This window comes from Hippoglossus stenolepis, chromosome 16 (genome assembly GCF_022539355.2).
Source record: "Hippoglossus stenolepis isolate QCI-W04-F060 chromosome 16, HSTE1.2, whole genome shotgun sequence".
Taxonomy (NCBI): Eukaryota; Metazoa; Chordata; class Actinopteri; order Pleuronectiformes; family Pleuronectidae; genus Hippoglossus; species Hippoglossus stenolepis.
The window spans coordinates 8,355,070-8,369,351 of record NC_061498.1 but is presented as its reverse complement, the minus strand read 5'-3'; the positions used below and the strand labels follow the sequence as shown (position 1 = coordinate 8,369,351).

The following is a 14,282-nucleotide window of genomic DNA, read 5'->3' as shown; positions in this document are numbered from 1 at the left end:
TTATTTCCTCACTGTGCTTGCAAGATAGATATGCATTATATCAATATATGTATTGGACTTTTCTTTTATTGCTATTGATGAAAATTACAATGTTATTATTTTATTCCCCAGCCCTATTTTATATCATATTAATACATTTTACTTTTTCATCCTCTCATGCCTCTAGATGGAGAAGGTTGAGGAGGACCTGATCCGCTCCAAGTCCCTCAGGGAGAACATGGCAAAAGACTCCTCCCAACAACTTGATGATCTCAGAGAGAAATATGAGCAGCAGGTCTGTATGAGACATCTGTGTTGCTGCTGTATCCAGGGGGAAGAGTTCTCCTCTTGCTTCCACCATCACAATCACATTGTTATCGTTTCTACATTATCAGTGAACACTTGGCCCGATGGAGCCAAGGGGACTGACATCCATTTGGAATTGTCATGTTATTCCTCCCCATCTGTTCTGCCTGATTTATTTCTCATGATAAGGGACACGCTTTAGATTAACCATAAATTGCGGCTCAATAAATATCTTAAATATTGCCAATTGAAAACTAATGCAATCTGCATAGCAGATGCACCGTTGCCTTATCATCCCATCTCCATCACTCTCCTTCGATTAGGAGTCTAGTAACCATTTTCACAACTCATTGAAATCTAGCTTACTGATAGGAGGACATCTCTTATAGAGCATCAGATTCAATTAAACCAGGGAAATGGATGTTATCAGAGGCAGCCAGTGTTATTTGAGGAGACAGGCAGTGTAGTTTATATTTAATATTTAACTTTGAGCTCATCTGCCTACAAGAAGGATTTTTCTTGTAGGCAGAACACAAAATTCATATTTTAATTGAATGACATACAAAATAAAATTTAAAACGACTCCACAAACTTATTGTGATTAATAATTGTACATACAACACAAGGCAAAATGAACGGGATTTTCAAGTTAGGAATAATCATGAAGCTCAACATAGTAAACTATTGCACAATGTGATTTCAAGATATATGAAGTCGTATATACCTGGATTGCTATTAAATAAATGATACATAATTCTTAAATTATTTACTTCCTCCTTTAAATTATGTAAAACTGTGTGTGTGTGTGTGTGTGTGTGGCCCCATATGAGTACGATCATGTGACAGAAGCTTTGGGAGTTTCCAGTATCTGATGCGTCATCTCTATTTTCCATCTGTATCCACAACATGATTGATTTCTAAGCAGAAAACTAGCGCTCAGCCTGTCAGTTAATAAGCATGCTAGCACTCATTTCCAGGCCAGATGGAGTTAACACTGCGTGTAATTTGCTGTAGATTGGTTGTAAGTGGAGGATACAACGCTGGAGTTAGTTTCAAAAAACACTGCAGAAACAGTTATCTGTTTATTTTATTTGCTCCATGGTCAAACAGCTGCGTTTGTAACTATGACATTTGTGGGTGGTTAAAAAAAAAACAAAAAAACATTTGAATTGGTTGTATAATGTATGCATTTTATTTAAATCTTTTTAGAATACACAATCTGAGGACGATGGAAGATGTAGAGTTTCACATTGTCATTGAAATCAGAGAAGCCTCATTAAGAAGGAATAAGTCGTCCGACCCTCTGGACCCATTGTCATTGATCAGCTCGAGGGGCACAGACAGCTCCACGTGCAACGTCAAATTATGCTCCTTCTAATGGGTCTGACACATTCCTCTTTCCGTACAGCCCCATGCATTTTAAAATCCTTTTTAGTGTACGTGTGCATACACATACTTTTAGTATCAGGAGCACCAGTAGAAATTGTTAACCTTCATAAAAATCCGTAGTGTTTTAACATCCCTGTGTCTTTACCACTATCTGTTTACATTTCATTTGCAATCACAACCAAGTGTAAACCCTCTACATCCACACCCTTGCAGATAAGTCCAGATTTGAATATCTTTCCCAGTCCAACCCTGGGCCGTACAGGAGAATGAGTCCGACTGTTGGATGGTGTCATTCATCACTGATTAGCTGAGAATGGGCATGTTATGACTGAAAGTACATCAAGGCTTTTGTTAAAGTTTCTCGACCCCCTTGGTGTTGAGCAAAGATGAATATGTTATAATACCCAGCTTGGTGGCAGCTCAGACAATGTCCATTCATTCTATCCATGGAGCAGTCTGCGCCCCTCCGGGTGATCAATTAAAAACTGACATTACCTCCAGAGCGTTGGACTCTTTCTCCTCTCTGTGTGAGCATACTTATCACAGAATCATCCACCTTGCTCAAAAACAGCAGAATCTCTATATGTCTTAAGTCAAAAGTAGAACTTATTCGGATCATGTAAGTGGGCATTAGTTTTAGGTTATGACATTATAGGAATTTGTCACATAATAACCGGACTAGTGCAGTGCCCTTTTCTATACAGGTTGCTGTAACCAGGTTGCACATTTCTTTCTGAAACAAAGAGCTGTTCCCCTGTTTCTTTAAAGTTTGGTAAAGCTTGACTCAGTCAGCAGAACCCTGAACTTGAGAATTGTCGTTATTGTTGACAACAGCGCATTCACGTCAATGGGCGCATTCACAACCACGACGTTTATTCAAAGTGCATTTACATAAATTCTACACTGCACTTCCTTGGGCCCTTAACAATACACGTGCCAAGTGTAAAGCCGTTAAGAGGAACAGTTTTCGAGGTATGCGAGCCGCTTACAGACCAACAGAGACTTATGGAATTAGTTGATGAATAATATTTTGTTAAAACGAAAATATGTTATAACATAAAAAATCTTTTTTTTTATAACTTTTCATGTTAATACATGATTTATTTTCCGGCTTAGGCATTACACGCTTCTCTGCAGTTTATTGTTCTGAGGAGTCACATGTTTTTTCTTTCATGTGAAAAACAGATCAGCAATCAGAGCTTCATAGAAAATAATCAAATGACGATTATCATCTGCTGCTACGCAGAGTGGGGGTGCAGTTGACAGTTGACGACAGCTACACAGGGTTAGCAGCACATCAGGAAGCTTTGGTCTTGACGATATAAACATCTAAAGACAAAGAGCCTGTCTTTGTGATGGTGCTGATGTGACATTCGCTGCACAGTTAGAAGGGTAGACAAAGAGAATAAATGTGTCTCCGTACGCATATAAAGATGTGAGATTGTTCGTAAGTTACTGTGAGAACTGTTGTTTTACGTTGTGTGCACATTCTATGTACTTTGTTGTGTGGATCCGTTCTTCCTTGTCCGCATGATGTATGCATTACGCCTCCACTCCTCCACAGAGAGATCAGTGTCACGAGATTGCAGCGGTCAAGTTTGTTCATTCAGACGCTCACAAGAGAGCTTCCCCTAAAGGGCAGCTTCAGTGAGACTTCAAACAGGGCGCCATGTATGAGGGAGTTGTTTTCCAGCTGACATCATGGTGACCTGACAGAGCTCTGCTTCTTGACGTTGGAGTGACGTAGGCAGGTCAAATGGCTGCTGTGGAGTCATGACCTTGAGAGTTGTCATAATGCTCAACAGCCTCATACTTCAGCTGTTAGATTGGGATATAAACAGTAAAGGAGTCACAGCCAAATGTGCACTCATATCCAGACTCGGCGCCACTCACTGGCCATCTTCTGTTCAAACCCTACAGTGAGGAAAAAGAGGTTTGCTCCCCCCCCACACACACACACAAAAAACTCGCCCCAGCCTCCCCTGCTGAGACCAGACAAGCCTTCTGTTCTGCTCTCCTCTACACCCTCCTTATCCCTCCTCCTTCCCAAATATTTCAGATATCCCCCCTGGGGTTGAAAGAAGCCTATTACCTCACTGTCCTGTCTCAATGCGTACAATGCACACACACACAACCATGTCAGCCGAGGCTGACAGGAGTCGTGCTGTGCAGTAACACCCGACCCACTCTGTATCTGTGGCACCAAGCTGTGCTATAACCGTCTTCCCTCATAAGTGCCACGCCGGTCCCTTTAAGAACCGCAGCACCCAGCATCCTCCACTGCATGCTAGCGCTGCGTGATGTCACAACCAGGCTCCTCGCTGGGTCTGCTTACTGTCATCTCCTCTGCGCCTTTTCCTTATGATGTTTTTCTCACAATGGATCTATCTTGTCCATTTCTTCGTCCTCGTTTCACCTCAGATCCCCTCTTGCCTCCAAAATCCCCTTGGCCTCAGAAACTAAACAGGAGCGAACTGTCAGCCAGGACGTCCTCAAACTATTTCTGTTACCGCATGTCCTGCTGTCCTGCTGGGGAGTTCTCGAAGCGATTGCCTGCTTATCAATTTGTCAGCTGTGATTTATGTGAATGATTCTGACTATCCATATGGGACTACATATTCTGGCTGTGGATCTGAATTGTATCTATTATGTCTTTGGATAGAGAAAGCGTTGCATGTTTCTGTTTGTGGAATGTACCGTAGACGACATCAGCATTGCTAGTATTGTCATGTGGAGCATGTTGCCCACATTTTGCATAGTATTTGTCGAATGGAGCTTTGTGGTGTTCTATTGTGTACTTAAGAAAAGGTATCTTGAGGCTGTGCTGTATGTGTGTTTGTCTGCCATGCCACTAACTGAGCCGCAGAGATAAAATACATTTTTATCCAGCTATAAATCCTCCAATTGGCCTTTTTTTTTAGGACATTAAACAAAGCTTTCCAAAAAGCTGAAGGGTAAATTCTTGGCTGCCAAAATGAAGTGTCTATTGTGGCCCAGCTCTCAGTGCTGGAGACAGAGTCTGGCTTCCTGTAGATAGCCCCTCATTCATCACCTGCTCTGAATAGCATGCAATGTCCGAAGATATGGCCGTGGATAGAACAAGCACAGGACATAGAAGCTGTGGATCTCCACCTCTCTGGCAGGCCAGGTAGGGTGCCGTCAAGCACAATGTGCAGGGGATTAGCTTCAAAGCAGGGAGGCGAATGGGCCCCAGGCCCCTGCTGTCCTTTCAAGGCTCCGGCTGGGGCTGCACGGCGGGATGGTGTGGGGGTCACTGGTTCCCCCGCCATGGGGGAGTGGGAATGGAACGGAGCCTGGGAAAGGCTCGGAGGTTTGGGGCTGGGAGCTCCGCTGGCAATGCTCACCTCTCAGCAGGTGACTCCGCTCCCAGTTATAGTGGGAAACAGACTTGCCTCAGCTGACAGGATGATTAAGCCCTGAAAAATGTGGGCTTTGTGTACCATTAGAAGTGTTTTATTTTGCTGTACTGTATTGTGTGTAGTTGTAGTACTCTGGTGAGACTGAAGTCCACTGTGTATCTATACCGAGCCTTCTTATTGATTGGTGCATACAGGTCCTTTTCTATATTCTGATTTAGATGACTTTCTGCTGCATAAACCAGAATGGTAGCATCCCTTGAGCATAATCACATTAGTTGTAAAAACATGTAAACTGATATTGGTAATGTTAAAGCTGTTCTCACCTCCCTATCCATTTTTTTTCTTTTCTTTTTTTTGATTCAGGGTTTATAATGAACATCATAGTCATCGCCTAAGCCGATTTTCGCATGCTGTCAGGCGCCTAGCATGGGGCATCGGGTGGTTACTGCAGCCAGATGGCTAACCCCTGCCAGCTTGCATGCATAGCATGAACTAGCTGCTCTTTTATATGCCGATCGCAGAATAGGGATAGGGGACAGATTTAAAGAGAGAGAGGAGTGGGACATTGAGGGCCAGTCGGTACAATTGGCAACAGAGGTGGGAGGGCGGGGGAGCCAGCCAGATGTAAACACATCACATCATGTTGTCCTCTGACAATGTGAGGAAGCGGAGAAACTTTCTCGCCTGTCTTTCCCCCCACCTCCTTACCAATTTCACCAAATTGTTTGGGCACATGGGTGCTTTGGGTGGAGGGAAGGGATAGAGGGAGTAGGACGAAGAAAGGATGGATGGATAGGTGGATGGACAAGTTGTCATGACGACAGGGTTGCTCTGAGTGTGTGTTGGCTGATGAAGTCTCTCTTTGCCTGCTTGTCCAATCAGATGGCTGAGCAGCGCATGCAGCACGAGCAAGAGAGGACGCGGCTACAGCAGCAGCATAGCGCGGAAAAGGACAGCCTGGTCCAGGAGCGCCAGCGGGAGGTGAGCAGCCTGGAGAGGCAGGCCAGGGCCGCCCTACAACAGCACCAACAGCACACCCAGGAGTGGAGGAAGCGCGATGCCCAGGTAGGGGGTCTCCACTGATCCTCGTCCGCACACATCATGCATGCTGACCCACCGCTCTCCCATGGACAACCATTTTGAATGTTGCCCATTGACGTTTTCCAGGGGTTTCAAAAGCTCAGCGGGTTAAGACACTTTTTTACTTGAAACTAGACAGATATTGCTATAGGTCGGGAATCATTTTATAGATTGCTATGTATTTGGCGCAAACATACGTACGAATTTAGACTTAGCTATTTGAAAAGAAAATTCTTTTGATTTTTTAAAAACGGTGCTGTGCTTAAGACAAAGTTTAAAATATCTAAAAATGTCCCCAAAAAAATTATCGCCGCAGAGTTTCGTAATACAAGTGTTAAGTCTTGAATTTCTGAAAATCCCAGGTAGCCAGATAAAGGAAAATACATTTTCTGCGTTGAATGCCCAGTTTTTATTTCAAAACCCCAAGGATTTCTTTTATTTTCCGCTGTACGGTCATGGACCAGCGGCAAGCGCCCAGTGCTCCCACCGAAGTGCATCTCCGCATGGCATCCCCCTCTCACCGCAGGTATCCATCTCCCTTCTTGAAAACAGTGGTGATTCCCTCATCCCACCATGGACGGCCACAATGAGTTCACGACATTTGTGTCTATATTAACGGACATCCCTGACACCGAGAAATAATTCTGTTTCCATTAAGCCAAACCAGCAGCAGGTTCTCATCTCATACTCCTCGCTCAGCCTTCGCCTCTCTGCAGCCTGAGCTAGCTTGGAGCTCTGTGGGAAACCATTTGACAAACCAGCCCCCAACTGGGGATGTATTCGACTCTTCAAGCTTTCTGATTAAATGGAGCTAATGTCATCATCATTAGCTGGGGACAGGGATTCGGACAGACATATTTATTAACTGTGGACAAAACGTGCTCACCCCAAAATGTGGGCACAGATGGAGCCAGACACCGAACGAACCGCGACGTATTCGTACTCGTAAACTATTGTACATTTTTTCCTCATTCGTCACAATCATTTGTGTGTCATTATAGAGATAATTTACATTTACCACTAACAACAAATAACTGATTTTATTATTTTTTCAAAAAGTGTTCTCCAGTTTGTTGCAGGTTAAAGCCTATTCTTGTAAAATGCGTCGATATTTGAAGGATTAAGAAATTTGCCAAACTCTAATCATTTTGTCTTTCGTTGTATTCTTTGATGGTGTTTTAATTTTAGTTGCAAACAAGGAAAATATATGGGATGTTCCCATCAACGTTCAAAATAACCACTAGCTCAAATTTGGCTGAAATGTCAAAATATCTGTCTCTATATTGAGGTAAACACCACTTTTATTCCACCACACCAGCAAACTGCTGTACTGGTTGGCTTGTATCACAGCAGTCTAAAATATATCAAAAAGCTGGAAATGGTAAAACATGAGGGAAAAGTGCTGTTTTTTCATTCCCTGTCTAATGTTTCCTTTTTCTAATATTTTTGGGGGAAATGTCTTTGACACCACCGATGACACCAGGCAGTGTGTTATTTGGTTTTCTGGAGATGCCGTCACAACGAGACGATAACAGCCGATAACATGCTGTCCAAGTCGTGTCAAAATGACATGCAGTTTGGCAAATCTCAGGAGGTGACAGAAAACAAACTTCCCCTGCCCTCATCTCATATTCTCAATTCCTGTTTTCCCGTGCAGCATTTTGAGTAGCGATCACACACCCGACTAATGTCAGATGTTAAGGCGACAGAAATTTTCACTCGGGCCTTGGAAAGATGGAGGACAGGATTGTGAGCTCTCTGAAACTGCTGGGGATGTGAGTCGGTTTGACTTCCTGTGTGAGCACTGTTCCATGGATGTGCTGTTAAAATGACAAGAAGCTGACACCCCACCAGCAGATAATGTATTAAAGATGAGCTTCTTTTTTTTTATATTGAGCAAATCCACTTATTATTAAACACTTTTGCATCACCAAGGTTGTTTACCCCTTGAGAATTCTTTATCTCTCACACTGATACTAAACCACAGCTAATGTGGCCCTGCACTGGCATTTTTTTTAGACACAAAGCTGCTGTGAAAAATTTCAAAAAAGGCAGCATTTTGATGATGCCTGGAGAAAACATAGACCACTTCCTTTCCAGCACATGCCACAGCTTCTCTTCTTCTCTCACTTCTTGCATATCCTGTGGTTCCTGGATTCTCAACTTTTCACAGCCAATCAAACAAAACAATTCCACCAGATATGTGAGATGGACAATGATATTATCATCAAGTGCTGTGTCAGTAACAGGCAACACAAATGTTTGCCCTGGCAATTGAGCCTCATTATTTCTGCCTCTCTCCTGCGCACACTTTCTCTTCCTGGACTCAGTGGAAGGACGACTGCAGCTCAGAGTTTATTGGCTAAAAGAACAGCAACTGTCCGCCACACACTCTCGAGGATGAGTAATACCCACTCATCCCCTTGATGTGGGGGGACAGCAATAAATAGCATTCCTGACTCTTGCCTTGTGTTTGAGAAGGAGAGCCAATGAGTCGTAGCAGCGTCTGGAGGGGAGAGCTAACACAGGGACACATTGTCCTGATCCCACTAAAGTTTGTTATCCAAGAAACTCTGACTTCAACCACTGTGTAGGCACGACACATTATAAAGACTTCCTGTTGTGTGTATGGGTTTCATTTGGTTTTCAGGATGTTCACATCCACACTTTTAAATGATCTTTCCTTTCCTCTGCTGAACCTTATGCGTTCCATGTTATGAAATCTCTAATGAATTAAATTAAGCGACTGGTTTTCAGGCCTGCTGTGTTGTTTGCTTTTCACCGAATCAGGGGATTAACTCACCATTCCCAGTCTGGTGGACCTGAATCTTGCCGTTCGCTTAAAAGAATAAAGTATTTCTTAAACCGTTTTTTTTGAAAATACCAAAGCGTGAAAGGAAGCTTTGAGTTTGGCTGCGAGTCCAGGATGATGAAACGTCTTCCTGATGAAATATGTTTGCCCGCAGCGGTTACCGTGTTGTTCTGTTGGCTGATCAATGCCCCCCAGAGGACGAAGCAGTTTCATGGTGTTCGTTTTTTGGGGAAAAAAAGTCACCTTCTAAAATGTTTAAATTATGGTGGGGTGGCCTTGGTTCTTTCCTCCCATGCACTGTGGAAAATATGAAAACTATTTTAAACTGAAACCAAAAGAAGTTTTTTTTTTTTCAAATTCCATTATATGATAAAAACAATTAAATATAATTCGCTGTTGCTGTTTTTTTTGTTTTTTTTTCACGTCAGAAACTTTAACTCAACATTATACATGAATTACAACAGAATTTGTTCGTTCTGTGCAAAAACCAACATTCATATTTTTGACACCAGCTCCTCCTCAAAACTCATTTTATGGCTGTTATTCTCCAGAATAATTATGTCCTTTTTTTCCTGAAGGAACATACACACCATCTGGACTTCAAACAGCATGGGAGAGAGCGAGAGTCTTGTGAGGTCTTTCTTCTGGGCCGTGATGGACTAAATAATGATGCTGTCAATTTTTCAAAGTGTTTCGATCCTAAGTACGTGATTAAGATGAGTCAAATGAAGAGGGTGATGACAGACTAAGTCAAAGCTAAGAGGATTTGTGATGAAGAGAACAAGGCAGACAGCGAGACCAGTGTGGACAGTGATTGTCTCAGTGCTTGTGTGTATTGTCATTTACCGAATGATTGGTCCCTGAGATCTGGTACTGTCAAGTGAGTCTTGTCTTGTTACTCAGTGATCTCCAGTAGTGGAGGAGAGTCCCACTGAGCTGGCGTGTCACTGTGATTCCTTAAATGATTTCATCATATACATCTGAGAATTTCTGTTAGAACTCAGCTGGTTTTTTTTCTTTTCCTCCATTCAGAACGATTGATCATGGGCGAAGTCGTGAGCGTGTACTGATGCTCTGTGATGTGTCGGGAGTTACAGCATACTCTCTTTCCAACCATGAAGCCATTTAGTATGTGCATACATCACATCTTGGATTTCAGCCAGATGGATTTTTATCTGACTGACAACAGGGAAGCGTTCATTACGACAGTCCGCCTGGTTCAGTCAAGTATTATTCATATGTGTATGTCAGTTTTACTGCTTACACTATATGCCTGCATTATACACAAAATATGTATATGTTGAGCTTTAAGAATCACTTACATTATACTCATACAAATTGGTTTCTAAGTTGAGTTCAGTAAGAAAAGTATAATCACAGTATAGGATGGTTAGATACACTATATTAAACTGTGACAGTGGTTTACTGATTAGTACTTAGTCGTGTTTAGTGTTCTTGTCCAGAGTTGGATGAAAAGACTGAGTCCACTCATGTCTCTGGATTAACTTTGGTCCTAGATGCAGGAGGTGTTTAGCTTCACTTGACTTTAAGACTCACTGTGTGTTCTCCCATTTCCTGAGTTGTGACGTTGTTGTTCCGACTTCAGTGTGTTTCTGTGCTTTGAAGTCCTAATGTGGGAAAAATATGGACACTGTAAACAAAATGTGTTGTATTTAGGCGTCTAGAGTGTTTACACAACACCTCGACTCATCTTTCCAATATTTGCACCATAACAAAAAGCAAAGAAAAGGGATCAGATGTGACAGGCATATAAATAATATAAAACGTATGCATGTTAATCTGTAAAGTCTAGTGTCAGGCACTTGTGAGAGGTGAGCATGCAGTTTGCAAGTCGACAATAAAAGCTACTATTTAGGGTTGACTGTAAAATTACAAGTGATGACATCAGCAACTCAGCAACTTGTGTACCAAAACTTTCCGCGATGGTGTCCATGTAAATAACACCACGTAAAAATAAAAACTCTGAAGATCACTAACATTAAGGATCTAATTTATTTAACCTGCAAAAATAAACTAAATCCCAAAGTCCCAAAACGTCTCTGTCAAAAGACATAGACTTATTTTTTCGTGCGGCTTATAGCAAAGGTTAACAGAATTAAAAGTAAGATATTTTCCAGGTGCTCAAGTCAAACTATAGACATTTCTCACAGCAGAAGTTTGAGTCGTCGCTGCAGGAAGAGCACAGGTGTAACTAATATGATTAAAGTATGGCTCTGTTCCATTTAGGTGTGTCTGTGAGCCAGAACACACAATACCAGGATAATGGGACTGGCATGCGTAGATGGAATACAGCTATTATAAATGTCATTAGTTCCACCCGTGTTTGCTAAAACATAGTGTCGACTGTGAGAAAGGTCTTCCGACCCGTGTGTCATCTTCATGTCATCGCTTTAGATGTTAAAATGCTAAATGATTTTTACTGTTCCATGTAATCTACAACCACTTTTTAAAATTAATGATCCTATATTATTACTGTAGAAATATACCATGCATCTATTAGGACTCATCTAATGTTGATGACATATTTAACTTATTACCAATTCTGTATATATTCTTTTCTTAATCAAAGATATGAATATACTCTTAAACATAGTGTCGATTATGTGTACGCACACACATATTTGTCTTCATGCTTGCCTATCAGAGAACAGTGAAAAAGAGTGGCAGCTGTGTTGAGGTTGTGAAGTCTGCACATCCTGGCAATTTATATAAATATAACTTGTCTTTGCAACTATACTCATTAAATGCAAGGAAGTGTAGTTATTTCTTGTAGTATTTTACATTTGCGTTTGACTTTGTGACATTTTCTCTAAATTGAACACAGTCCTTTAGCCAGTGTCCCGCTCTTCTCCTCTCCTCTGCCAGTCTTTTGTCGTCTTAGCTGACACTGTGTTACCCGGTATATTTCCTCTGACACTTTCCTATTGTCACCGAGAACTGCCTTTTCACAAAGCCTCACATCAGCATGCTAAAATATGTACTGCTGAAGCGCCTGCGCTCACTTTGACTTCCAAGAGAAACGTGCGCTTTTGGCCTCCTGAGTTTCTGACATGTCACCGCCAATGCCTCCGTTCTGGAAGATTATACTCGCACTTATTAAAAGATTTTTTGGAGGAGAGATCATCCACATTTGTTAAAGAGAGAATTATACATTAAAGAGTCTTGTGGGCTCAGATCTGATCGCTGCTTGCCCTTGAAGGCACAAGCGGCGCGGAGAGATTGGTAATGTTGGCAGACAGGGGAAAGGGACATAGAGATGGAAGGTTGCATTAGTTTGTTTTTTCTTTTTTTACATAATTTTCTCTAAACGTGCCACATTCATACATGTCATTGTGTGTGTGACAGCTCGATCATGTGTGCCTGTTTGTCTGCGTGTGCACGAGTGGATGTGTCTGTGTGTGCCAGTGTAGGAGGGAGTGTAACACTGAGCCACAGCAGCTGCCTGTTTTTGTGACACTCCTTTGAAGTCGCTTTAATTCTCCCCAGTGCCCGCTAAAAAAGACTTTAGACACTTTCTGTCTGATTGCCTTAACATGGCGTTGTCCTCGGATGCCCAGGCTTTCAGGAGGGGAGGGGGGGGTGGCAGGAGGCAGAGCTCACAGTGCAAACCAAAGTGAGGAAGAAAGTAAACCAAGGAGAGGAGGGAGGATGTGCAATAGCTGTGGCACACATGCAATGTAGGTCGTGAAGGGTGAAATACTGCAGCTGTATTCCATCCTTCAGTGCCACCTACATTTCACTTTATATGTTGTGCTAATTTAATATAGTACAATTTAGGGAATTATTGGATTAAACTGATAAATGAAATGCATGTTTGGCCCCTTATTTAGTACAAATAAAGTCTATTTTAGAAGCTGTGATGTCCTACTGTAACATGGATGCCCCATTTTATATAAATGCTATTCAGTATCTTGTATTTATAAATTTTACATCCATCCGTCCTCGATTCTGCTTAAGGATCGTGGAGGAGACAATCTGAGCTGACACTGTGATAGAGGAAGGGGACACCGGTCGCCAGCGTATCACAGGGTTTCTTACTGAATCTTGTATTTTGAAATGATGTGAAATGTCCAATAAGAAATAATTTCAGTTTTGAAGCCTATTCCTCATATCCATTGCAAACAATCTTCGTCATACCGACCCATTCAGACCTGTTCAGACCTGGTATTAAAATCCGTCACTAGTGGACAGTGTTATGTACAGGTATGAACGCCCCTAAGATGCATCGTGGACGTATTTCAGATCAGATCACTTGTTTACTCGTGGTGGTTCTTTTAACAGTGTTAATGCAAATGCGTCCTGGGCCACAATGACATACTGCCTACTCAGCTGACCTCCTCTGACCCGCTACAGTTTCACAATGAACCGGGTTTTTGCACTTCTCAGTTACAATATGTTGTTTTATTTGTGGCCTCAATATTAACACTAACCACCATATATTGGGGTTTCTTTTTTTTTCTTTTTTTTTTCCAAATGGGGGAAAGTTTTCATTGTAAAGCTACGCAAATACATTTACCGTCACACACACATTGACAATGGATACATCTGTATAGTCAGATTGGCTAAAAACAACAGAATTTGTTCTTTTTGGAAACAAATTATACACACGTTTATTTGCTTATAGAGCGGGGAAATGAGATCTAATCACAAGTATATCAGGAAGTATCCTAATGTCAGGTGTGAACTGTTGTACTTGTGTCCACTATACCATGTCTGAACCGAGCCTAAGTGATGCAGTTCTGTCTGAACAGTCTAAGTGTAACCCTAACCCCCCCCACCCCTGAGATGAAACTTAATTGCACGTGTCAGGACAGTCTAACTCCTGGTGTTTCAGTGGCTGTGTGGTAGTAGTCGTTATCATTCCTGCTTTCTTTTGTTGACTTTCACTGGCAGCACTAATAAAGGGCTCTTCTGGGCAAATTCAAGGCTGAGCAGTTCAAAGAGAGAGGTCAAGGGAAGGGTCGGGCCATCGCAGCAGCCTCCTTACATCCTCACAGAGGACAACAGACACATTTGAGCATGTTTGGGAAACTTTCCTACAAACTATCTTACAGAAACACGAGAAAGCAGATGGAAAACTACAGTGAGATGGTTTCTTCACAAATACACCTGCTTAGTGATTTTTTTAAAACTTAAAACTCCAGAAAAGTGTAAGATACAGGACTTTTAAGATCTGATTGTGGTGTCATCATTATAAAGTATTGATGTATAGGAGTTGACGCAATTAATGACATAATCTGGAGATATTTATTTCTATATTTTCACTCTACAGGACAGATCATCTTTTTCTGTTTCTGTTCGTCTATCTTGTATTT

The 14,282-nt window shown here is 41.9% G+C and overlaps 1 protein-coding gene across 4 annotated transcripts in view; it reads left to right on the top strand.

The window, feature by feature from the left end:
- Positions 1-14,282, top strand: part of cep112 (centrosomal protein 112) — a 107,072-nt gene that overhangs the window by 43,300 nt on the left and 49,490 nt on the right. For all 4 annotated transcript variants that reach the window (XR_004698594.1, XM_035180961.1, XM_035180959.1 and 1 more), the window contains exons 19-20: positions 167-274; positions 5,937-6,119. Coding sequence is in view for 3 of the 4 variants with exons in the window: in XM_035180961.1 (XP_035036852.1) it covers positions 167-274; positions 5,937-6,119 (291 nt within the window). In the remaining variant the exon portion in view is untranslated. The remainder of the gene's footprint in view (positions 1-166; positions 275-5,936; positions 6,120-14,282) is intronic.